Source organism: Pogoniulus pusillus, chromosome 1 (genome assembly GCF_015220805.1).
Source record: "Pogoniulus pusillus isolate bPogPus1 chromosome 1, bPogPus1.pri, whole genome shotgun sequence".
NCBI classification, from domain to species: domain Eukaryota; kingdom Metazoa; phylum Chordata; class Aves; order Piciformes; family Lybiidae; genus Pogoniulus; species Pogoniulus pusillus.
In genome coordinates this window covers 38,661,946-38,686,909 of record NC_087264.1, presented here as the reverse complement: position 1 = coordinate 38,686,909, position 24,964 = coordinate 38,661,946, and the positions used below count along the sequence as shown (strand labels likewise).

General features: G+C 40.2%; 1 protein-coding gene across 1 annotated transcript; it reads left to right on the top strand.

Annotated features, from left to right (window-relative positions):
• Nucleotides 1-11: 11 nt before the first annotated feature.
• On the top strand, nucleotides 12-23,545 carry LOC135178216 (uncharacterized). Its single transcript, XM_064148891.1, has 8 exons — nucleotides 12-125; nucleotides 12,203-12,324; nucleotides 13,818-13,956; nucleotides 14,809-14,930; nucleotides 16,641-16,751; nucleotides 20,325-20,431; nucleotides 21,797-21,887; nucleotides 23,324-23,545. The coding sequence occupies exons 1-8, from the start codon at nucleotides 29-31 to the stop codon at nucleotides 23,438-23,440; spliced, it is 906 nt and encodes a 301-aa protein (XP_064004961.1). The 5' UTR covers nucleotides 12-28; the 3' UTR covers nucleotides 23,441-23,545.
• Nucleotides 23,546-24,964: the final 1,419 nt, after the last annotated feature.

Genomic DNA, 24,964 nt, shown 5'->3' with positions numbered 1-24,964 from the left:
CGGCGCCCCCCCGCGGCGGCTCGGCGCGATGGAGCTGGCGGCGGCGCGGCGCGCGGTCCTGGCCGCCGTGCAGGGCACGTGCGCCGCCGACCTGCCGCGCCTGCTGCACTGGATGCGCAACACCAGTAAGCGCGGCCCGGCGCGGTGCGCCTTTGTCGCCGGGCAGCTGCCGAAGCGCTGTGGCAGGCCCTGGTCGTGGGGGGAGGCCCGGTGGGCGTAGCGGCCTGAGCTGTGCCGATTCGCGGCCGGTGCTGCGCCTGGGCTGCCCCGTTTGGTTAAGATGTTGGCGCTGAGCGGGCGTTCCGTTCAGCGGTGCGCCGGTCTCTGGGCCCGGGGGCTGATGTGGTAGTCGGGTAGGGGGTGGTGTGTAGGGTGCGGCCGGGCGCCTGCTTGCTTAACGGTCGCTTAAGAGGGGAACCGAGCCTGGGCCGGCAGCCTTGCTGCCCGGGGCCATTGGTGGTGGAGTCGCCTGGTGCGATGCGACCTTGGCACGGCCTCATCGTGCAAAGGAAGCTATCCGGGAGCGGGGTCGCCGCCCTCGAGGGCAGCTGGCAACACAGCCAGGATGGACTGTGGTGCTCAGACAGCCGGGAAAGCTGAAGCTGTATCTCGGGCAGCCTGTCTGATGCCGCCCTCTGACCTTAAGCAGGGGCTGCTGTCCCTGAAACAGCGAGTTAGCACCAGCCGTCATAGGGAGCGGGCTGTCATGCTTGTGTGAACGGGAGTCGCTGACGCGCTTAGGGTTTGGAGTGTTGTGACACGGGTGCAGACTCGTGCTGCCAGCTGTGCCGCAAAGACGGAGCTCCTGGCAGAAGAGCAGAACAGCTCGGACAGTAACCTTTCGAAGTCCTCGTCGTGAAACCTCAGCATTCATTCAGAGGCACTCTAGTCGTGGTATATATAGAGGTTTTTAGGCGTTAGTCTTGTCTTACTCAACTTCACATATGTTCACAGCAACCTTTCAGAAGTTTGAAAATAGCGATTTGAGCTAATTTGCAAGTGCTACATTCCCCCCATAATGTCGTCTGAAGTTAATGTAGCTTTCTGATTTCTTCTTTGTGCCTCAATATAATTTCATCAACCTGCTACGATCAAGCATCTTGTGAGAGATGAAGAAAGGAAATGTGGGTCAGTGCACAGGCTGTTAGTTTGCAACTGAACAAAACAATGACGTGGAAAACCTGAATACAGGCAGTGCACTAAAGCTGTAGGCACGTAGTGCCATGCTGCATAAACTAAACACTGTGTAGTCTGGGTATATTTGCATTTTGCTATTGCAAGTGAAGACTTTTGAAGGTCACCCCAAATCCTTTGGTCTAGTCTAAAGCAGCTAATAAATGTGTGTCCTGTCCATTAATCATTGCCTGCTGGGACAGTAAACCTACTCCTTGCTGATGATGTGTCGAGTGGGAAAAAATTGTTAAAGATCAGTTACTTCCCTAACTCATGCCTTGTTGTGTTAGGTTTTTCCTTCTTATTTGGGTCTTTTGTTCAGCACCTCCGCTTTAAATTGGAAACATATTAATAAGCAAACACATGGGGAACTGTTGCACAAATGCCAACTATGACACCTAGAAGTTACCCAGCTGTCCAAGTATTTAGGATTGTAGACTCACTATTGCCCTGTGATTTGTGGCTCACATGGCCACTCAAATGGAGCAACTCAGTAAATAACTTTCCCGGGTTGGGTGGCCCCTCTACTATCGTCACAGGAAAGAACCAGCTAGGAACACAGTTTTGCCCCTCCTTTGTGGGTATGCAGCCCTTCTTAAGGACGTTGTCATGTTTTATAGCACTGGTGAGTCGGTCTTTGGAGTTAGCACATAGGTGGGACACTGTAAAACTTGAAGACAACATCAGTGGACGTAGTTAGTGCTAACTAGGTGAACATTATTGTTTTCTTTGTGTGTGTGTATTTACACATATACATAGATGTGTCTAAGTACATGTATGTGTATGGATAGAGTGGTAGAACAATATAAGCAGTATTTAATCCCTTTTCCTTGCCTGGATATAGTGGCATGCTCTGCTTGCTAGATGGTTCCTGGGTGACTGTAAGTAATTTTGTTAGATATACTTTCTTCTGTGCAGTATGCTCAGATTTTAAAATAGTTTCTTATGCAATCATTAATAGTGATGGCACATTTAATGTAAATCATTATGCTTCTCCTACACTTTGTGTGGTATGCCTATATGAATTTCTCAGTTTACTGACTCCTTTACAAACAGAGCAAAGCACGTTGGAGCTAACTAGGGAAGTCCAAAAACGATAAACTCTTTCAGTTAGCATATACTACTTCAGTTTGATTTCTCCCACTTGATTCTATGATCATGCTTTATTTCTACTACAGAAATATTTAGCCAGTGGCATAGTTTACATTATGTAGAGTTGCAAAAATTCTTTATCAATTAATAACTTTTAAAATGTTTGTGCTGCAGTTTCCAAAAGTTCTCATAGACACATTCTGTGAAAGAAAGTATGCTGTAGGTTCCTGTCCTTTATTAGATTATGCTCTCTCTCCATTTTTCTTTTTCTGAATTTTAGTGGTCATAGAATGGCTTAGGTTGGAAGGGACCTCAGAGATCATCAAGTCCAACCTCCCTGCCATGGGCAGAGCCACCTCACTACTACACTTGGCTGCTTAAAGCCTCATCCAGTCTGGCCTTGAACACCTCCAGGGAGGAGACATCTACAACCTCCCTCCAGTAAAAAGCAATAGTCTTGCTTCATATTTACTCTTCATAATTAAAATACAACCTAAAGTGTAGATCATATTCCAAACTTTGAACTGCTTTGAGCTTGGTACAACTGAGCAGTCTCTGTCCTACTGTTAAGTTATTTGCATCAGTGTGGATTGCTGCTGCTTCACTGTGTACGTAACCTTAAAAATAGTGTAATTAATTTTTTAGTTGCCAGTCAATGATCTTCTAGTTCATATGCTGCAGATCAGAGGACAAAGTAGACCAGATACACAGTGCAATCAGAATCAGGTACCCGAAGCAAATATACTTTCATCCCTGTAATCTCCTTGACATGCTGTCTTCAGACTCTTTGTTTTAGGATTCTCTACATCATAAATTCTTCACTATCCATGACATATTCTTGTGTTGGTTTACACTAATTTATGCTATTTTTCTCTTTTTCAGAAAAAAAAGTCTTGGCTGGATGCTATCAATGTATTTTCTGAGAAATGAAGTTGCACTTCAAGCATCTACATCTTTGGCATTTTTCTTGGCATTTTTTTGGCATTTTTGTGACTCTATTTTGCCAAGTGCTGATGCAGCATAAACTACGAGTAGCCATACTCATTCCCACCTGTGTTCTCTGGGACATGGGTGATGTAAGCTAATTGTATTTTAGCCCCATTATATTAATTAGGCCACATTTTTTTATAAATTAAAAGCCTATAGAATTTGGTCTTATTCTGCTGCTTGTAGAAGTTGCTGGTTTCAGAATCTATTGGTTATGATGTTTAAAGTATTAAAGTATTTGGCTATGTCCTTCTTGTTTTGCTCCAGTAGTGAACCAGAGCAAAAGAGAACTGTTGTAAAAGAGATAACCTCTCTCTTACTATTCTTATTTTCCTGCAACATTGACCAGTAAGTAAGCAGAGGCATTTGTCCACATTTCTTTACCTTTTATGCAGTGTCACCAGAGTTGCAAATACTTTGGATAATGTCCCCAGTGCAACAGTCTTGATGACACCTCTTTTTATTGTTTCTCAGAGCTACCTCTGTGGCTGCATGCTGACAGTAACTCTTAACTGTGTTTTTTTTTCCCTCATAGTTGCTGCACTTCAGTAATTACACTGGTCATTCTAACACCTAGGGAGAGAGAGATATACTGGTTGAACAGAGGATAATAAGCTAGAGCTGAGGTTTCTACTGCCATGCTCCGAATGCAGTGAGAGAATCTGCAGAGAAGAGGCAGTTTTATGCAAGATGCTGAAAAGTTACCATATTTTTGTACCATACAGAAATAAAAGCCTAGTCTTTGGCAAAACAGATGTAGCAAAGAAACAAACCTCTTATGAACAAATGGAAAAAAAGTTGTAGGAGTGAAAAATAAATATTTACAGGAATAAAAAGGCTGTAAGCAAACAAAGATAGGATAAATGGAAACAAAAATGGCATGCTCACAGACAAGTTGATTTTCTTTGGTGTATGGGTTTCCCTCCCACTTCCTACTGCTGTCCTATCCCAGTTTTTGTCAAGGTGTTGAGCTTATAGTTTTACTTCCAGCTGAGAAGGGCTGGGCATGATTCCAGTGTTAGCTGTAGTCAGGATTTTTGACTCCCTCACGCCTCTCTCGACTGTATATGCAGCCTTTGAGTAAAGCCCTACAAATAGTGGTTACTCTTAGTGCTGTTGCAAAGGCCACCTCACTGATTACTTTAACTCTGTTTCCTGACTTGCATGCTGTGTGCATGAAACATGGGGAAACTTTTCCATGAAAGAGCCAAGTTACTTTATAGTAAAGCAGGTTATCCTACCTAAAGACTTTTACGTATGTGAAACTGAGAGAACTCTAATGACTAATCTTCTTTAGTAATGAAGGGAATGTGAGTGTATGCAAGATGATAATCATTTTCTTTGTACAAATACAGAATCAAGTACTCGGTCATGCCTTTTTTTTTTTTTCCCTTCTTTTTTGGTACTGCAAATTTTAGAAATTCCAACTCATTGTGTGATGGAAGAGGGCATTACTTTTAAAAGGAAGCTGCTTAGCAACACTGCTTTGCTGTTTCGCAATCAGCCAGCTCTTCCCACACGCTGTAGTGAGTGAGATGTATGTCATTTCATGATGACTTGCATTCCAGCTTTTCTTTTGAGTTAGTCTTAGTTCTCAAATAAAATTAACTAAGAGTTGGAAAGAGTAACAGGAACCTTTGGTGTCTTAACTTTTTGTTTTTGTAATAGAATGATTAATACTTTCATATCCTTCTGCAATAAACATGTTTCAGAAGTTCTGGCTAAGAAAACTTGGGTGAAGCCCAAGAACTAATTCAAAGCACTCGGGGAAACCCCCCCCAAAGATCCCACTTCAGTTGGATCTCTATGTATAGCATCTCTATGAATACATGTGTGGTCATATTCCTTCTTGCTCCTCCACTATCCAAACTCTTAAGAATTTTCAGTAGCAGGAGAGCTTGCATTTGGTAGGAATTGGTACTGGGGAAGATTTTAGCCAGGTGGGGGGTGGCCTTTTCTCCCAGGCAACTACCAACAGAACAAGGGGACACAGTCTCAAGTTGTGCCAGGGGAAGTATAGGCTGGATGTGAGAAGGAAGTTCTTCACAGAGAGAGTGATTGGCATTGGAATGGGCTGCCCAGGGAGGTGGTGGAGTCGCCATCCCTGGAGGTCTTCAGGAAAAGACTGGATGAGGCACTTAGTGCCATGGTCTAGTTGACTGGCTAGGGCTGGGTGCTAGGTTGGCCTGGATGATCTTGGAGTTCTCTTCCAACCTGGTTGATTCTATGATTCTATGAAAGCAGAATTGATCTGGCTATCTGTATGCATAGGCAGAGATACAGATATCAGACAAACTAAATACAGGAATCCTAATTTCAGTTTGAGATCAAAGTCACCAAACCACTCTACTTACTGACGACTGCTGAACACTTTCACTACTTGGAGCTTTAATGTAGAAATGAGAATCGTATCTCTTAATTCATGTCAGTGAAGCACAGATAAGGTGATAAAAAGACTATGGTTCTTCATGTACTGTTGCAGAGTCTAAGATTGCTGTAAAAATCTCATTTTTTAAAATTGCATGTAGCAGTAAAATGAAACAGCCTTACACACTTTTTCCATTCTATGTGTTTAATTTCTGAATTGCTGAGTGTTCGTACACAGATTTATTACTCAGAACAATGATTGAATAATAAACCATTACAAACCTTGTAGGTTAAGGATAAACAACAATGCAACTATGTAGGAATTACTTTTCTTAAGGATTCACTTCTGCTGGGAGCAAACCAGCTTTTTTTTACCTTCTGACTTGATAGTTGAGGACAGTCAGTGCTGTAAGTTCAGGATTTTAACAGGCAGTGAGAGGTATCAAAAAATTATCTGGACCAGGATAGATGTGCTGCTTTAGGACAGCTTTCTGCATTTGGAGAAGAAACTTTTCGTACTCTTAGGAAGAGACTGTATTTGTTATCTTTTTTCCTATTGTGTACTTTATGATCTAGCCATTATTGTGTCCTCAGACCTGCTACGTAAAATTATCAGAGGATCTTTCATAAGGCAAAAATAGGAAATAGTAGAAGAAAAAAAAAAACTTTCTGCAAAAATTATCACTAATGTTCCTTTTCAGTACTTTTGTTGTCACAAGGGGTCCTAAAGTGGAAGGCTTCATATCCAGATTGGTAAAAGTGATTTATCCAAGTAAAATATCCTTTCAGAAGAGATCGAATGAGCTTTATAGAGCCATATTCATTGCAATGTATTTATTTGGTCAAGTTACGATTTACCAAAAACATTTTCCACTACTCTGTTTGGTAAACCAAAATTGGATTTTACCCATAAGTTGCTGAATCACAACTTTGGGAATTGGCATTAATTTCCTTTATCCAAATGATGCTTCTGTGAGAGAGGTTTCAATAATACTATGTACTGCTAAGTCGTTAGTCACTAAAACTTAATAATGGTGGTGTAAACTAGTGATTGTAAAATACACATGTGACTTACTTTGCTTAAAATTTAGTTTGAAGCTTCTTTATGAATGTAAAAGGGTTAAAGAATTAATAAGATATTAAAGAATTAATAAGATGTCCTTGTAAGAAGCTGATTACTTTCTACCAATAATGAGGGGCAGTGGTTTTAAATTAGAGAAGAATAGGTTTAGATTGGATGTTAGGAGGAAGTTCTGTTCCATGACAAGAGTGGAACAGGAGCAGATTGTCCAGGGAGGTAGTTGAGACCTCATCCCTGGAGATATTCAAGGTCAGGCTTGACAGGGCTCTGGGCAACCTAATCTAATAGAGGATGTCCCTGCTTGCTGCAGGGGGGTTGGACTAGATGACCTTTGGAGGTCCCTTCCAACCCAAACCACTCTATGATTCTATCAGTAACTAAGTATGCTTAGGGATGGAATAGTATTTAGAGTTCCTGAAGAAGTTGGTATACTGAGGTCACAGATTGCTTCTCAAATTGTTTAGCCAAAAAAGGAAATAGTATAATTTTAGAGGTGGGACTTTCTCCTTGACCTGTGTCTTCGGTATCTTTAAAAGACACGGAACGATTAAATCAGCCTTGCATTAAGTAACATTAAGGACTTCTGTGAGGCAGAGTATATCTAGAAGATCATAAGGTGTTCACAGTTATGGTTGCCTTTGCTGAAGTCTCTTTCCATGTGACATGTAATATTGTCTTGTGATTTGGAAATCATACCTAGCTTGTCTTCAATCCTGTATTTCACAGTGCTGGCAGTGCCAGGGTGTTTAGCTGTTGGCATAGCGGTGCTCTCTATCCGGTGTGAGGCTTTGTGATGTTTTCTAAGCTTATGTTATACTTGCTGTAGAAAGGCTGAGCAGCACCAGGGTGTTAATTAGGCTTTTTGCTATGTGTTAATTAAGTTGTATAAATGCATGTTGAGTAGATCCAGTGGAACCGGTTTTTAAAGTAAAATGCAAACACTGTGCACTCAAACTTCCTCCATAAACAAATGCTTGTGATTCATCCTACAGTATTTCATGACCTCTGCAGCTCTTTCCTGGTTAGCTGTCTGTTCAATGAACACAGGGATTGGCTGCACACTTTGCCATTTCATATATATATAGCAGGCACTAAAATGGTATCAAAACCAGTTCTCTATTTTCGCTCCTTCTCCAGAGCTCCCTTGTAAAGTGATACCGAGATTCTCAAGAGCAAACAATTTGTTAGGCACAAGGGTGGAGTTGATAAAGCTGTACCCACAGAGGCAGAAATGCCTATTTTCATATTTGGCACCTGTGTTCTGTCCTTGATGGCAATCTGTAAATATTTACATACTGCAGGAATAAATGTGTTATTGTGGCATAGCTGGTGCTGTTTCTTGCTTTGACAGGAATGAGGCAACTCTCCCATGTCCGAGTTCAGTCACAAACTGTAGACACGAGCACAGTGTCCTGCTTCTGCTGAAGCTGTCGTTTTGTCATCTCTTAAGAAGCATGTTCATGTCTCCTTTTTTTTTTGTTCCTACATGCTTATGCTTGCAGAACAGGGCAATGAGGCTTCTGAAGGTGTCCCGGGTTTGGGCTGATCCCTCCCCCGGGAAGAAATTCACAACACAAACCCCCCTACTTTTTCGAAAGTCAGGGAAAGATGAAATTGTATTTTCTTATAATATAACAATGTAAAGAGAAATAATAACTAGAGAAGGAAGGAAGGAAAAAAAAAGAAAACAATACAATAACCTTAAGGGAGATGGGGAGGGGGTCAAGCGGCGGCGAAGCAGCAGAAGCAGCAGTAGCCAAAACAGCAGCCGGGGAAGATAGGCGAAGCTGCAGCAGCAGAAGCCAGCGGGTGAAGGGGGAGAACAAACTGTGCTTCTAGACATTAAGTTTCTTGATGCTCCAATGAAATTATATTAATTTATCTATTGTTGCCATTTATGTGGCCTATCCCTGGAATGTTCATCTCTCCCCTATGTCTGAGCTAGAGGATCAGCTCAAACGGCCACAAAAGGGTCTGGAGCATGTGACATACGAGGAGTGTCTGAGGGACCTAGGATTGTTCTGTCTGGAGAAGAGGAGGCTGGGGGGAGACCTCATTGCTCTCTACAACTACCTGAGGGGAGGTTGGGATGAGGAGGGGGCAGACTCTTCTACTTGATGACAGTTGACAGGACTAGAGGATATGGTTTCAAAGTGTGCCAGAGGAGGTTCAGGGTGGATATTAGGAAATATTTCTTCACTGAAAGGGTTCTCAAACACTGGAATGGTCTGCCCAGGGCAGTAGTGGAGTCACCATCTATGGGGGTGTTTCATTGGTGTGTAGACCTGGTGCTAGGGAGCCTTGGTTTAATGTTGACCCTTTGGTACTGGGTCGAGGGTCAGACTGGATGATCTTCCAACCAGATGTATTCTCTGATTCTGTGATGTACTGATGATTAGGAAGGAGTATTTCTACTTGTCATACTTTTTTTTCAGTGTCAGTGTTTCAGTGGTTTTGCATTGGATGTGTATGCACTGTAAGATACTCCTTAGGACCTGTTTCACACAGAACATTGGCAAGAATTTGTGCTGTATTTTGTTTCTTAGGCAGAAGTTGGAGGGCCCCATGTAATATGGTCAATGTTGTGACAAGTACTATATAGATGGAAGTCAAGGCAAGGAAGGGGTGTTCTGGAGTTGAGGAAGTTCAGCTTATCTCCCGCTGAAAGTATCTCTTTCTCTGCTGTACAGCTTGGACAATGAACAGCTTAGAGAGCTGTCCACTGTTAAAGCTAGCCAGAAAAGGTCATTCAGGCCATGAAGAAGCAGATCCTATTGACAGACCAGGTCTGGAAGAAAGGGGAACCGAAGTTCTGCATTTGCAGTGTATTGTGGCTGGCCTGGTGGTCTATGAACACTTCCTGCATTTCATTAAATGCTGTATATGAATTTGATACTCTTAACAGGCAGTGTAACAGCTGGATGATCTCTCTTGCATAGTAATAGTATTGTTTTAAAGCATGTGCCAGATGTAGGGGCTTACTGCCCACAGGCACTGGTCCATACAGCTGCTAATATCAGCTTTCTAGTCTCTCATGCTGTCTGTAGCATATTTTTTCTCATTCTTGCTTTCTCGGATGTTATCTACCTCAGCAAACTGTCTCTTTTGCACTTAGAGGACCTGTCATGGTGCTAATGGTCCCAGTCAAGCCACAGTTCAATCTGTTCACTTTCCCATTCTGTAATTTCCAGGTTTACTTCTGTGCTGTGTCACATCCATAGAAATCTTCCCCTAGCTGGTCAGAAGAATCACTTGCATGCTTTTGGGAAGTTAATAACAAATTGGCAAGTTGTTGGATGGACTGTGAGGTTAACAGAAGATGGGTGCCCATTAGAGACTTCAAATTAAAATGCTGAAAAGCTGGAGCTGTTGCATTGCACCTGTTGTGGTGTTTGTGCTGCTGCTCTTGCAGCTGCTGCCTCTGTCCCTCCTGTTCCTCACTGCTAAGTATGCATCTCTTTAGGGGCTGAGCTTCTGGAGAACTTACTGTGAGCTGTTTGGAACAGCAAATTGTCTTCTTGACTTTTAACAACTGCCAATGGTATTGTGCCTACTGGGGCTTACTGTGGGGCTTTCATGGTTATCTGTTGGAGTCAGGGATGTGTTGAAAAAGGACTTTACATTTATACTCTTGAGAATGTCTTGTGCTGATGAGTGAGGGTTTCTTTAATCATACTGTTCTCACTACAGTCCTTCAGCAAAAAGCATTTCAGAAACATTTGATAGGTAAAAGTTTAGTTTGAATCTTTTATTAGCCTTACAATTTCTCACTATTTCTAGTATTGCTTATGTTCCACAGGAAAGAGGAAGCATAGAGAGGCTTGTAGTATGTTCTATAGGTTTATTTTGAACCTGCTTGCAATCAGTGTTGTCTATATTCACGTTCCCACATGGGACAGCAATGTTAACAAACAAACTTTTTTAAACGCCTCTCTCTAACACCTGTCAGACCTCCTTTTCGTGAATGATATGTATGTAAAAAACACACTTCACCCAGTGTGGTGGCTGTCTAAACAGAATAGAAAGAAATCAGAAGCGGGTGTCTATTTTTAGACAAGAATCGTTAGAAGAGTTTGGTGTCTTTTTCAGGATTAGGTTTATGGTTGCTTTTTGTTATGTGGGTTTTGTTTCTTTTATAGGTGTGTAGCTTTGATCTGAGATGTGCCTTTGTTTAGAACCTTTTCAGTGTCCTCAGAGAAGTGAGATGTCCAGAAAAAAAGGAATTTCATCTGGTCCTTCTTTTGAGGAAAATATAACAGAAAAGAAACTGAGCACAGGCATATAGCAGATCTCATGCTGAATGTCAGTTAGGAACATCATAATCTAACATGAAACTGGGTTGTGCAAGCAGGATGTTCACTGCAAGATGTGAAAAATCTGGTTAGTGCAAATAAACCTTTAGCTGGAGTAGTGTATCCGGTTCTCAATGCCACTGGTCATGAAAGGATGAGAGAGTCCAAAGATCCAAAGAGGACTGATAAGGGCAGTCAGACTCTGAAAACATTCACGAAAGAGCTGGATACATGAGTCTTACTTCTTCAAAAAAAAAAAGACTGGTCAAACACATAAGTCTTCAAAGAAGTAAAAAGTTGCTGTGTACTGGAAAGGCAAAACTTTTGTTTCCATTGTGAGTGGGACAGAGTATTGTGTTTGTGGCAGAGGAAATCTGGATCAGTTATTGAGGAAAGAATTATTTTCTAGTGGTGTATTCAAGCACTGGAAGAGGTCGCTAAGGGAGGTCATAGAGTCTCACGCATTAACAATCTCTTAAAAGAACAGGAGAAGTAGTGACACTTGTTCCTGATTCAGCATTGGAAGGAGAAAGGATTAGTGACCTCCCAAAGTTCCCCGTTTGTCCTTTTTCTAGGTGTCATAAAAAAAAAATGTGTTAAAGCAATGCAGACCTACCCTGGAAAAATAGCAAGAGTTTACAGTGTGGCTTTGCAAAAATGCTTCCATCCATTCTTATTTTCTGTCACATTTGAAATATTTTCATAGTGCGAGTCCTGTAAAATGTAAGTTGAACTGTTGAACTGTGCATTTTCCCTGATTTTTGGTAACTGCTTTATTAGAAAGATGGTATAGATAAAAAGAAACTTGCATATTAAAAAAAAAAAAGAAAGAAAAGCCTGCATTCAGGCAACTCCAAGTTTTGTAATTTCTCCAATAGTTCAAAAACATCTTTGATGTTTTTTATATCTTAAGCTGAAACAGTATCGCTGTGGTGGCAGCCCACATCATCATATGTGAGTTATAAGTTTATAAGTATGAAAATAATTTGAGATTTCCAAAAAGCACTACATTTATTTTAAGTGGCAAAGTTATTACAATCCAAATCTGTCATTGGCTAGGAAAGCTAACAAAGGCTGAAAAACGCATTTCAAATAAAAACCTTATCCATCTGGAATTGTTTATGCCTTGCAACTGTACTGGCCATCACTTAGTCCACTTGATCTACATGTGATTGTTGAAGGGGTTTTTTTTGTTTGTCTTGATTTGCAGATGACTTTGATGAGCTTGTGGTGAGTAACAATGACGTTGTGCTCAAAAATATCGCAGAAGATTTGCGGAATCGTTTACCCATTGAGGCAATGTTAAATTCAGAGCAGCAAGCTGTTCAGAAGGTAAGCTGATTGTTACAGACTCCTTTTGATGAACCACAGCACTTATTTGGGGGCTATGCTTATTTCGGTTTTAGTAGTAGTTTTTAATAGTGTGGCCCTTTGAACTAGATTTCTAGCTCACACAAAGGGGAGAGGTGAACATTGTAGGATAGGCCATATAATGGCAACAATGGGTCAGTTAATACCATTTCATTGGAGCATCAAGAGCTTTATGTCTGGAAGCACAGCTTGTACCTTCCCCTTGCTGGCTTCTGCTGCTTCAGCTGTGCCCGCTGCTGTCCTCCCCCACCGCTGTTTTGGCTGCTGCTGCTTTCCTGCTTCATCACCGCTTGACCCCTTCTCTATCTTCGTTAAGGTTATTATATTTTTCTAGTAGTTTATTTCTCCTTATACTGTTATATTTAAACTATAAGAAATACAATTTCATCTTTCCTTGACTTTCCAAAAAAAAAATCCATGTTGTGGTGAGTTTATTCTACTGGGGGAGGGATCCACCCTAACCCAGGACAAATAGAAAATGAGCACTGGATTGACATGTAGGAAATCTCAGTTTGGTTCTCAGATCTGTTGCTGCACAGTTACGTGAATCCCAAGAAAATTGTTTTGTAGTTTTTAATACTTTGATTATAAGTTACTTGGCATAGCTTTCATTCTGTGTGGTATGGCACCTATCACAGTGATTCTTTAATGCTAGCTCCATAATAGACTCTAGCTGTCCCCTTAAAAAAAGCTGCAACGCAGGGCCAGTGTTTCACTGTTGCCATAATGTGGGCAGCTCAGAAAAGATTTCCAGTTCTTTTCAGATTCTGATGGCTCAGAAAGAGGTGGGTTGTGAGTCCTGTGGGAGGGGAGAGCACCTTTTCTAGTTGTACTGTCAGTAAAGGTGAAAAATTAACACGTTTCCCAGAGAGGTGGTGTGCAGCTCTTAAATGGGAAATGTGGATTGGCCACATGCAGTAAGCCTGGGAGAGGGAGGAGAGAGAAGTGGGAGGATGAAGATTATACCACTTGAAGCGATGAGAAGGCAAGCACCCCAACTGGTATGCTTTTGATTGAAAATGACACCCGTGTTAATGAGGGATGATTCTGGATTGAGGCATAAAGTATGAAGATTAAAATACTCAGACAGCTGATGTTGAGAAACAAAATCACCCTTTCTCCTAAATTTAAGTTACATTCTCATTAAAGTTGAACAGGAAAAGCTTCCTTTACCCTGTACCTCTTCTGGAGCCAAGCAAGGACTAAGGAGACAAAACTGACAGCAAGTCTCCTACTCAGCTATGGAAATCAGCTCGCTTGCTAGTTATTTCAGTGGAATTTGATGATCCAGTTTACATGCAGGATTTCTGTTGTTCAGGTTTGTAACTTTTAAGCAGGGAAAATCATGGATCTTGGGAATTTTGAGAAATGCAGGATGGTAGGACAATTAACTCTGTAACAGTGTAAGTGACATTAAGAAACCTGATTATGCTTGCCTTGTGTTCTGTTCTCAGATACACCAGCATCCACTGCCCATGATTCATGTTGATGCATTCCTTTATGATGATGATTTTGTTGATTCATTGTGTGAGGAGGGGAAAATGAGTAGGAGCTACTGCACAGAGTGTGGCTCATACAAGACAGCATCTTTAGGTAAGTGCTCTTTTGTGAACATGAGCAGCAAATTCAGTTTAACTAGACTGATTTGTGCAGTGACTCAGCTGGGCAGCACATCAGGCTGATGGAGGACTTTGGAGTGATGCAGTACACAGGCTGAAATTATTTCCTGTAACCAATGGAAGAAGAGTCCTACACATGTAAGTTGAGTTAATTTGCAGTGTATGAGTGATGCTAGTTGCCCACAAAAACTGGGCAGGGAAGAGACAGGGCTATGTACCACTGAAAAGGAAGGTGCAAGAGGAAGACAATACTGTAGGAGTCCATGCAGTAGACTCAGTGTCCTCTCACATGCTGAAAAGCAGTAGAAAACACCATTTGTCTTAAAGCTTGTGTGTAGTGTGGTAGAGATCATTGCTGTCATCAGTACAGGACAGACATTGAAGGAAGAATGGTTTCTGTGGAGAGCACTCTGTTCCTTGAAACCTTGGACTTGAAATTCAGGCTATTGGTGTATCTGCCCATATAAAAAAGTTAGCTTGATCTGTGTAGAGACTGGTGCCGCGTTTTCTTAGCCTCTTAAACCATCCAAAGTTACTTCATTTTGTATTCTTTAATATGTCACTGTGCAGAAAAAAGTAATGCAGTTTCCTGAAGGATTTCAGAATTCTCCATTTAAGGGAGGAAATCCCCAGACTCAGGACAGACTGCTTGGCAGGCTACCTCTCATCTGCAAACCCTAGTTTTCCAGGGTCACCAGCACTAGTTAAGGCAGGAAACCACACAGGTATTCAGTGATGGTTACTCTTCAGATTAATAACTCATTGGTTAATAACCCAGTAGTTAGTACTGCCCACCCAACACCTTTGTTCTTTTCTTATTTCCCAGAGTTTATTTCGCATTCCTTTTCCCTCATGGAACTGAAGTTTCTTTATCAACATGTACTGCCTGACCTGACAGGAAAGGTAGTGGTTGACGTTGGCTCCAGACTTGGTGCAGTGCTATTTGCGGTAACTTCCAGCACAGGAATTGATATTTTGTTGCTGTGACAAACATTTTCCCTCTTCTCTAACTGCCTGCTCTTGTTACTCCATCTTGGAAGGGTCATTCTGAGAGGCACCTCCACTCTGACTCTCTGAACAGCATAAGGTGCAATTTCAGTTCTAGTTCTGTTCCTCACAAGAGGGAATGCAGATGATCTTGCTTATAGAGAGAAAAAGTCTGTTGTCCAACAAAGTAGCATATTGCTGTCTCACATGCTGCTTTTTTTGCTAGCTCCTGCTCTGTCTCTCCCTCCTAAGTTTGTCCTCTGTGTCTTGACCATGTCTATGTAGAAATTAGTTATGTTAAATTCCTTTCCAAAGCAGACAAACTGTTAAATTATGCAAAAGAGGACTCTGATATGAATTTGTCTCCAAAAACATATTGTGCCGCTCCACGTTTTAAAATGCACATAAAATACTTCCATCGAGAAACTCGAGTGCGATTTTGATTGCTTTTGGCATGGCTGGTGCAACATATGGCCAACAGCATTACAGAGCACACATTACAACTTTCTTACAAAAGTCAATGGCTGGTTAGGGCTTCATCTTAGAAACACTGGAGCATGTAATTTTACTCTTCTGAATAATCTAATTTTGGGACTACTCAAATGAGGAAAGTTACTCCAATCTGTAAATATTTACAGCATTGTGTCCTTAAGTGGTAACACTTCTGTTACCCTGAATTTGTTTTGAAGTTCTTAAATGTTTGTGCTGTTACAGTAGATGGTAGTGTCAAACAATGCAGAGGAAAGGCTTTTAAGAAAAAGAACTGTACTTTGTAGTCTTGTTCTTGGCTTGCATTGGAGGAGGGGTGACTTCACCTTTGCAGGTTTCTTTTCTACTCTCCAAGTTGAATGATTTCAGAAAACACTAATAATTAGATTGCAGCTTGTAGATGTCTCAGATATTCTGTGTCTTCAGCATTGTTTGCCTTTGCTGTTGTTGGTGAAGCGTAGTTACACTGTTCAGTGGAGACAATGACACTTAAAGTAGTATGCTCAAGTATTTGTACTTTGGTTTTCCTCAAACCTCCCAACACTTTTGAAAAACTCAGTCTGAAAGAGAACCATTATTTTGGGCCTATTCTTAAGGGATAATTTATCTTTTATTTTCATATGTGCCTATATGAAGCACCTGAAAATGGTAGCAGTACAATACTTGGAGGTGCTGACAAAGACTCTGTGCCAAAATAGCCACTATATATGCTCAGCTATATTACACTTTGCCTGTGTGTATGTCCCATGTTGGGTTTTTTCCTCTTACTCTTTTCTTTTCACATTCTCCTAAAAAAAAAAAACAAAAACCAAACACCAAAAAAACCCCAACATGTGCAGTCTTTTCCTTCCATACTATTTTTGTAACTTGGTCTCTACTGCTTCTTTCTTTCCTAGGTCATTTTCCATCTGTTTTTTAATTGAAGCGAGGTTGGAGATTTCCTTTTTCATTATTTTGACCTTTTTTGATCTCTTCTGAAAATTTGTGAGACATGAGTGGGAATTGCCAAATAGGAGCTTAGCTCTGAGAAACTTGTCATGTCCACTGAAAGACATTTCTTGACTTGCTGTTTTAAACTGCTCTCTTAATCTTAACTTGTGTTTTATTTTTTCCATTTTAATTGACATTTTTTAATTTGTTTTGAAGGCATCACAGTTACTACATTTCCTTTTTCTAATATAGGGTTATCTTTATAGCTCAGCCTCCCAACTATACGGAGTAGAAATGAATGCAGACTTTTGCCAGTTGCAAGAAATTATGATTACAAAATACCAGTTCATTGACAGAATAAAGGTAACTAAGTAAACAGTTTAGTTTATGTATTTTTAATCACTGTGTACTAAGTGTCCTGTTTATGTGAGTGCCTGGTGAATCAACATTCTGAGAAGTTTCTGCCTGTTCTTGTTTTGGTGCTAAACAAAGGCTTTGCATTAGGAAATAAAAAAAAAGCTCATAGCAGAGGGGAAGAGAGAAATTATCAAAATACAATAATGTGCTTCTTGGAATGTACATTGCACTAACAGAATGGATTTCAAACAGTGTGATATCATTATGGCTACTATTTCCTTAGTCTAATTATGGAAATTACTACTATTTTAATAGGAAAATTATTCTTTTTCCCCTTTCTGGGGAATAACAGTTGCTGCTGTCAAAAGTTGGTGAATAGAATATGCCTTTAATCCTGTGTTGTGTGCATGTGCTTTTGAACAGAGTCACACAAACTGCTGGGTATAGCAGTTTCTGGGGAATTAAAGTAACCAATTTTAAACTAGAGTGAAAGAACAAACATAAAATATTTAGCACAGAGTAAGCAGTATCATTGGGTTGCCCAAGTCAATCCCAGTTGCTGCCAGTTTATCCATAACCTTTGGTTTTCATGTGTGTTTTATGGTCACGACACTTTATTGTGATGAGACTGAAGCTGCTGTTAGGAACTCTGTCAAGCTAATTATTTTGAGCTGGAGATCTGCAAACACATTTTCCAGCCTTGTATATTCTTTGTTATAGCCTTTTTTGTTTTTCCTTCACACCTTGTAATTCTGCTGAAGTATTCATTTCAGAGCATGAAGATAAGAAGATAATTCGTTTTCAAAGCAGTGCCTGAGGACTTAGCTGTTTGAGTCTCATTACATGCTGATTTAGTCATGTGACTGCTGTTATCACACTGCTTTGAATGTTTCAATCTTACATTTTTATTTCACTCACAAATGAATACTCTCTAGAGGTAAATACCAGCTTGAAAAATAGAATCCAGTTGGTGTTAATAATTTGTGACACAAATTTGAAAAACATTTAAGACATCTGTATTCAATAACAATTGGGTTTTTTTCCAGGATATTCTGATTTTTTTATTAAAGCATCTTCCTTAAGGACAACAGTGCAGAATGATATTCTTAGTGGCTAAGACTTCAGTGAACCTTAACATTTCGTTGGTCAATGTTTGGTTTGCTAAAAGCACCTAGAATGTTGCTTAGCATCTTTTGCCATTTGAGAAAACACTGAGATGCTGGAAGTAGACTAAACAGTTCAATAGATCTTAGGAAACCTGAGACCTCAATTCAGAAATTGCCTGCAATCATGCAAGGCTTGGTGAGTATTCCATTGGGCAACAGGACAGTTTTTAAAGTAGTTCTGTGTGTTCTGTTGTGCCAGCACATAGGAAGGCAGGTCAGGAAACTGGTCTAGCTGAAAAAGAACTCATCAAAAAAGTGGGGTTTTGGCTGGAGCAATACCTGGGTCTGCTTTACGATGCAGCCACATATGCTTACGTGGTCTCATGTTCCCCAGTAGGAATGAGGATGGAATGCTTGGGTCACTTTAGTCAGCACAGTCACCTACTCTCTAAATGCAGACTCATTTTAAGTGTTAAGTCAAGGAAGCATCAACACATGTTCAGTTTCCAAGTATTTTTAGCGTCTTTCTGAATTTTGGCTTAAAATCTTAGCACTGCCATTAGTGAGGCATGCAGAAAATTTACCGCTAATCATGATTTCTTGTGTTGCAAGAAGTCCACTGGTGGAACAGTCCACTCACTTGTGTTTGGACCAAAGGACTGCTGCTTAGTTCTTTTGTACAGAGTTCCAGCAGATGTAGCTGAGACATGGTTTGCCCCTAGCTGTCTGTCCTGCACCACTCTAGGAGGCTGTGACCAGTGTAATGGGCTAGCAGTCAAGTCTGTAGGTAATTACCACCTAAGTTTATGATCTTTCATTTTAATCTGCAATTAGCAGTGGCTTTATGCAATAGACATGTATTGCAGCTATGACCTACTGTTTCTAGACTGCTGATTGTGGTCTGCCATGGTCTGACTGGTCTGTCATCATTCTCTTCTGTCAGAATGCTTGAACAGCTCCTACACTGCTGCTGTTTACAGTGCACACTTTTAAGATAAATTATCACCAATTCCAGTTGTCCTAAAAAGCTTTAACTTCCATGAACTAGTGGATAAATAGTTTACGTGTCCACACACTAAAACTAGAAGTAGAAATTAGAGCAGTCATTCTGACAACTGAACTGTCTCACTGTTTCTCAGTGAGATAGAACCTTCAAACAGTACCCTGTCAGGTCCTTTCCATTTGCCACAGGCAACAATGAACAGCTTGGCATGGTAAGGTGTTTGAGGAGATACAGCTGTTTGTTTTACTGATTGGGAGCAAAGATGAAATGTCTCTCAAAGATGAAATGCTGTGGTGCCTGATGTTTTATGAACAGTAGAGTTTTGTTTGCATTATTACTGATACTGACATACTTGACTGGAATTGCAGTTGCTATAATGCATTCTGATAGCATGAACCAGTCATAAACTGTGGCAGCTTACCACATGGGAGCCCTTAGGAGTTGCAGGGCTGATAGTATCTGTTTCCTCTGTCAATCAGAACAGCATGCATTGTGTGTTTGTTATGAGGAGGAATACATCATTGACCTTCTCAACATGTATCAATGTATTGTTAAGTGGGCAAAATGTTTTTCCTATATATTAACATTCAACTTTCCTGTCAGAATTAAGAATTTATTTTCACATCTGTCCAGTACTGGAAGAATTTGACAAAATCAGGTTAGTGTATTCCCAGCTCACACAGGAAAGATTTTCTGTCCATTTTCAACATACAGGAATGCACTTTCAAAAAGATGTGTGGAATGCAAGTAATATTAAGATTGCCTTTCTTTCCTCTTCATTATCCCTGCAAAAGATGTTCCAATTTGTATTTCTCCTCAGCTTTGGGATGTGATTTATTTCTCCTTGATTAAGAGGAAATCAAGCACATCTTATTAGAGTGTTAATGAGCATTTGTATTCTCCTGTCACTGTAATCTCAGCCGTTTGAAAATGACATGATGTGCTAATATCCTTTTTGATGGGCGAAGGTAGATGAAACCAAACTAGCTTCTGTGCTGGTTGGAGAGGCAGTTGTTTAGCAAAGTAAATCACTTTCTGTCCTCTAGTGCCACTGAGTACCCTGCCTTTCCAGCATCTCCAGTCCCAACGTATGTTGTGAAATTTCATCTGTTAAACCTGTGTCTGTAGTGTCTTCTAGCATTTGTGATAAAACACAGTTAAATGATGTAGAACAGCCATCACGTGCATCATGTCCTCTTTATGGCACATGGTGTTCTAAACCAAATGCAGCTTATTTCACTTAACGTAATAAATGAAGTATTTTAATTAGTTTTTTTTCCTTTTTTTTCCCCAAAGCTTATCCTAGTTATTTACTTCAGTTTTGTCTACTGTGAAGCCAGTGAAAACAGCCATTTTTGTGACTGGTTCAAAATGGTGGTGGCAGGTGCCTTATTAGATTGAAGACTTCATGGCTACTTGAAGGCTGTATTTGTCTCTTAATTCATGCCTTGTGAAACTTTTCTCCTGCAGGTGGTTCATGCAGACATTCGTACTCAGGCTTCACTTCTTCAGGAGGCTGATGTTGTTGTAATGAATAATGTTTTTGAATATTTTCTTGACAGACAGGAACAGGCCAGGTAAGCTATGTGTCCAAACAAGTTATCTATTTCCTTGGCAAGGTGTCTGTAACCTTGTCAGTTAAGGAAAACCTTAAGGTTGTGCTTTTTGAAGTCACATACATAAATTATATAAGGAAATGGGTTTAAACTACTTAGATTTAATTGTTATACTTAATGCTGAGGTGTTAGTGGCATTTGTTTGTTGTTAAATCCATTAGACATGATGCTTTGTTTACCCAAACCTTGGCCTGAATCCTTGCAGTGATCTGTTAAAAAAATATCTTGCTGTTAAAGGATTTGAAGGTTTTTTTAATCAGTGTGAAGCTTAATCTTCAGAAAGAAGAGAGGACACTGACTTGTGATGTCAGAGCTTTAGTATCAGTGTACTGCAAAATGTGGTTATTAATAATATTGCAAATATGTCTTCATAAGGATGTGGTAGCAAGCACACAGACAAGTAGGATTCTTCTCTGTAGGGTACAAGACACTGACGGAATACTTTTTTCTAATCCACCAGTATCTGTTTGAAACATAAATAACTTTAATGTCCAAAGTTACTGTGCCTTTGAATGGGCAGTGAAAAGAAAGGATGCCTGCACGTCCATGCCAATCAACAGTGGCATTTGCTAGCAGTTTCAGCTAAGGCTTGCCCTATTGCCCTTGATACCCAGGCAGTGATGTCACCTAGAGAGGTACAGAGTGGATGGGTGAAGGATGGTGGGTGTTTCAAATTGCCAGGAGATTTGTTGCCTGGCACATGAGTGAGAATTCATTTTATTCTTTAAGAGCTCAGGGGTAGTGCTTTTATGTTGCATTAGTACCACAAAGACAAATGACATGTGAGGAATGCTGGAAATTAAATTCTTTTTGCTATGAATTGCTGTGCTCTAAGAAATGATCTGACTTGCAGAATAAAAAAAAAAGTGCTGGGGGCTACATATCCCAACTGCTAATGTCTTAACTATTTCTCATGGCTGTGAAGTATGCATGTGTAGAGCAATTTGTTGTTGAGCTTAGCAAGTGTGCTCAGAGATTGGATTTTCTTCAGAACCAAAAGGTTAAAGGGACCAAATGTGCATGTTTAACCTAGTCCAAAGTGAAGGTGGTGGCAGAACAAAATGACATGCCTGTATGTATCAGAGTTACAAACTTAGCAAAATCCAGCACTGTAAGACCATATAGTCCCTCTGTTTTTAATACAAAGCTTGGTTTTGTTCATATGAAGATAAGTGCTTAGCTATTAGTAGTGATAATAAGTGTGTATAGCAAGTCTATTAAGATTAACCTACCTCTGGCCAATAAACTATGCAAGTGTTAGATTAATTTAATATCAAATGTCGATTTTTTTTCCTAAAAAATTGGTGACTTTTGAATATGTTTCAGAGCTTGGGACTTTATTGCTGGTAATGTAAGGAAAAGAGGGTCCTTATTAGTGACAGTTCCCAGCCTTGAAGAATCACTCTCAAAGCTCCAGGTAAATTATCTCCATCAGTTTTAGCCAGCAAGTTTTATCACTTTCACAGAAAGTGGCAATTCTGTAGTTGATGTTAGCTGATTTGCTAGTATTGCTGTGGTTTTTATGTAATTTTATGCATAGATTAAAAGATGTCAGACTCGTGATTCTATTCCTGGCTTGACCACCAACACATCTTTGTGCTGCATGAGTCATTTTAGTATCATGTGTATGATTTAACAATACCTTAGGTGTGAGGTTAAAAAAACCCCAAACAACGAAAAGAAAAAAATTCCCAATACAAAATGCAAAGCCATATTATGATGTAAGTTTTGTGATAATCATAGTGACTTCCATTAGGCTTTTTCCAGGTATATGGGGTAGAACCTCAGAAGCACAGATGTAATTGTTCTAGAGGCAAAACCTTGAAATCTTTTCCGTATTTAGTTCCACATTTGCACATTGTCTTGTAATAAACTGTTTTGTTAAGACAGTGGGAGAAAGGGACATGTTAAGAAGAGACCATCCCTGAGGATACTCTGTCTTCTGATCCTCTGTCAGAATAGAAAATGACTCATAATATTCCAGTATGTGCTGTTAGAAGTAGAGTTTAAGGAGAGATACAGTCTCTCAACAAGCCAAGTGTGTGCTATCAGGCATCTTGGATCAGTGACATAGCTTTAATATGCAATTGGAAACAAATCTGTCAACAGTGCAACTTTCAGATGTATTGAACACCCTGTGTTGCTTCTGTTCCCTGAGCAGTAACTGCTCCAGCAGACCGACCCTCTGCTCTCTGTCCATTCTGCCAAAGGTCATTGATAGATTTCAGTTGTGTGTATGATGTCTAAACAAATCATGTGGGCTAGCTTTAATTAGGAAACAAAACACTGATCATACATGACAAAGTTATTTGTGCAGTGACTTGTTCACCACAGGAGCCTGCTTTAGAGAAGTTGAATCACTTATTGCCCATATGCTGGTAGGTGAAACAGTTCCTCAGCCACAAAAGCAACAATGGTGTCATTTAACCTTTTCTTGGAGCAGGCAGTAGTTGTACAGCACCTGAGAAGCCATTAATACAGTACTCCCTTGGTGTAAAACAAGAAAGTACCTGTGATTCTTCCATGGCACTGTTAGCTTATCCCTCAGCACTTCTATCAGAATATTGCCCTCTGATAAGGTTGCTTGAGGTTGCTTCTCTACATGCAAATACATGTAGAGAAGTAATTGTAATGTGCTAGCAAAATATCCAAACTATTGACTCAAAGAGTTTTTAAAAGTTACCTTTTTTCTCTATTGAAGTAGCATTTCCAGAAATGAATTTATCATTGCTACGTAATTCAGAATGACTAAACTCTCTTACTATGCCTTACTTTAGTGTTGTACTGACCTTGAAAGTCCTGCTGTGTTTCTGAGTGCTGTGTTAATTTACAGACGTGTTTTCATTGTTTCAGACTGATATACAGCTCAGCCAGTGGGTCAAAGAGATGGACCTAAGCTATGATGTGTATATGGAAAAGGATGTTGACAGAGAAGCATTGGAACAAATACATTTATACAAGATTCTCTAGTACCTGGAAAAAAATACTAGTATCCTTGTAATATGATGTATTTTGGATCTAAAATGAGTTTGTATTGGTTTATGTGAATAAATGAGGACAAAATTATTACTGTGATTCATCTGAGTCGTATCTGTGGTTTGTAATCAAAAAAATCTTTCTAAGCAGGTTTTCTTGCACTTCTCTCTCAACAGAGTATATTGACTTTTAACCAAGAGATACCCCAGTGGTTTAATTTTTGCAGAAAGGTTAGAAAGAGTGGTTACATACTGATGCTAAAAGAATCTTGCTAACTAGCAACGTGGATTACTAATGTTTGCTAACTGAACCTAAAAGCAGTGAATCATTAATGTGTAACAATAAGAATGCATTTAGCATTTAGAAGATGCAGCACGTTGGAGTTTTATCCATTTATTATCTTTAGTGTTCTTCTTGGGGAATTCATAGCTTTTCTTTCCAGAGTCTGCATCTCCACTATGAAGAGAGACTGAAAGACCTGGGGCTGTTTAGTCTTGAGAAAACTGAGAGGGGATCTGATCAATGTCTATAAATGTCCAAGCGGTGGGTATCGAGTGGATGGGGCCAAGCTCTTTTTGGTGGTCAGCAGTTTTAAGTCAAAGAACAGTGGATACAAACTGGAACATAGAAGGTTTCACCTCAACACGAGGAGAAACATCTTTACAGTGAGAGTGACAGAACACTGGAACAGACTGCCCAGAGAGGTTGTGGAGTCCCCTGTGGAGACTTTCAAAACCCACCTGGATGTATTCCTGTTCAGACTACCCTAGGTGACCCTGCTTTTGGCAGGGAGATTGGAGATGCCTTCTAACCTCTAACATTCTGTGATTCTGTGATAATCAAGGCACCTTCTAACATCAGTTATGAGAAGCAAGTCCTTCCATTTGATTAGTTGTGGCTATTAGCTTAAAGTACCAAAAGATACCAGGGAGCCAGTGAGAATACAGCAAGTCCAAGATGACAGAACTGTGTTCCATATCCTGCATTTCTGCTGGGGATGGTAGGAAGTGTAATAAGGGGTTAAGAAGCTGAAAATTCTGAACAGGTGTCACAGCTTAGCAGAGGCTTGGTGGTGGCGTAAAACATTGGAAATTCGTAACAGAGCCTCCTTGGAGAGAAAAGATCCACATACGCCCACCACATTTATATTTAGATTTTACGTTCTAAGGATGTGAAGCTTTGAGTCATCTGAAGAATGTATCAAGTTTTAGCAAACATAAACGATCCAAGTGCAAAAAAATACTAACTTAAGGAATTTGGCCTAAGCACATTATGAATCTAGAAGTATTGTTAGTGCCTGAGAGTTTACGACACAACTTATGTCTAGGGGGAAATCTTTAAATGGGATTTCAGTTTTCAAATCATGTATAGGTCAGTAAAGTTGGTAATATGGGCTGTAGGCACAGTGGAGCAGTGGCCATTAGGTACTTACTAACATAGTAAATGGTAGTGTAGAAAGTACAGTGAGGTTTAAGAAGTCTTATTTTTCATGGTCTGTCTGGAGTGGAGGAGGATGTT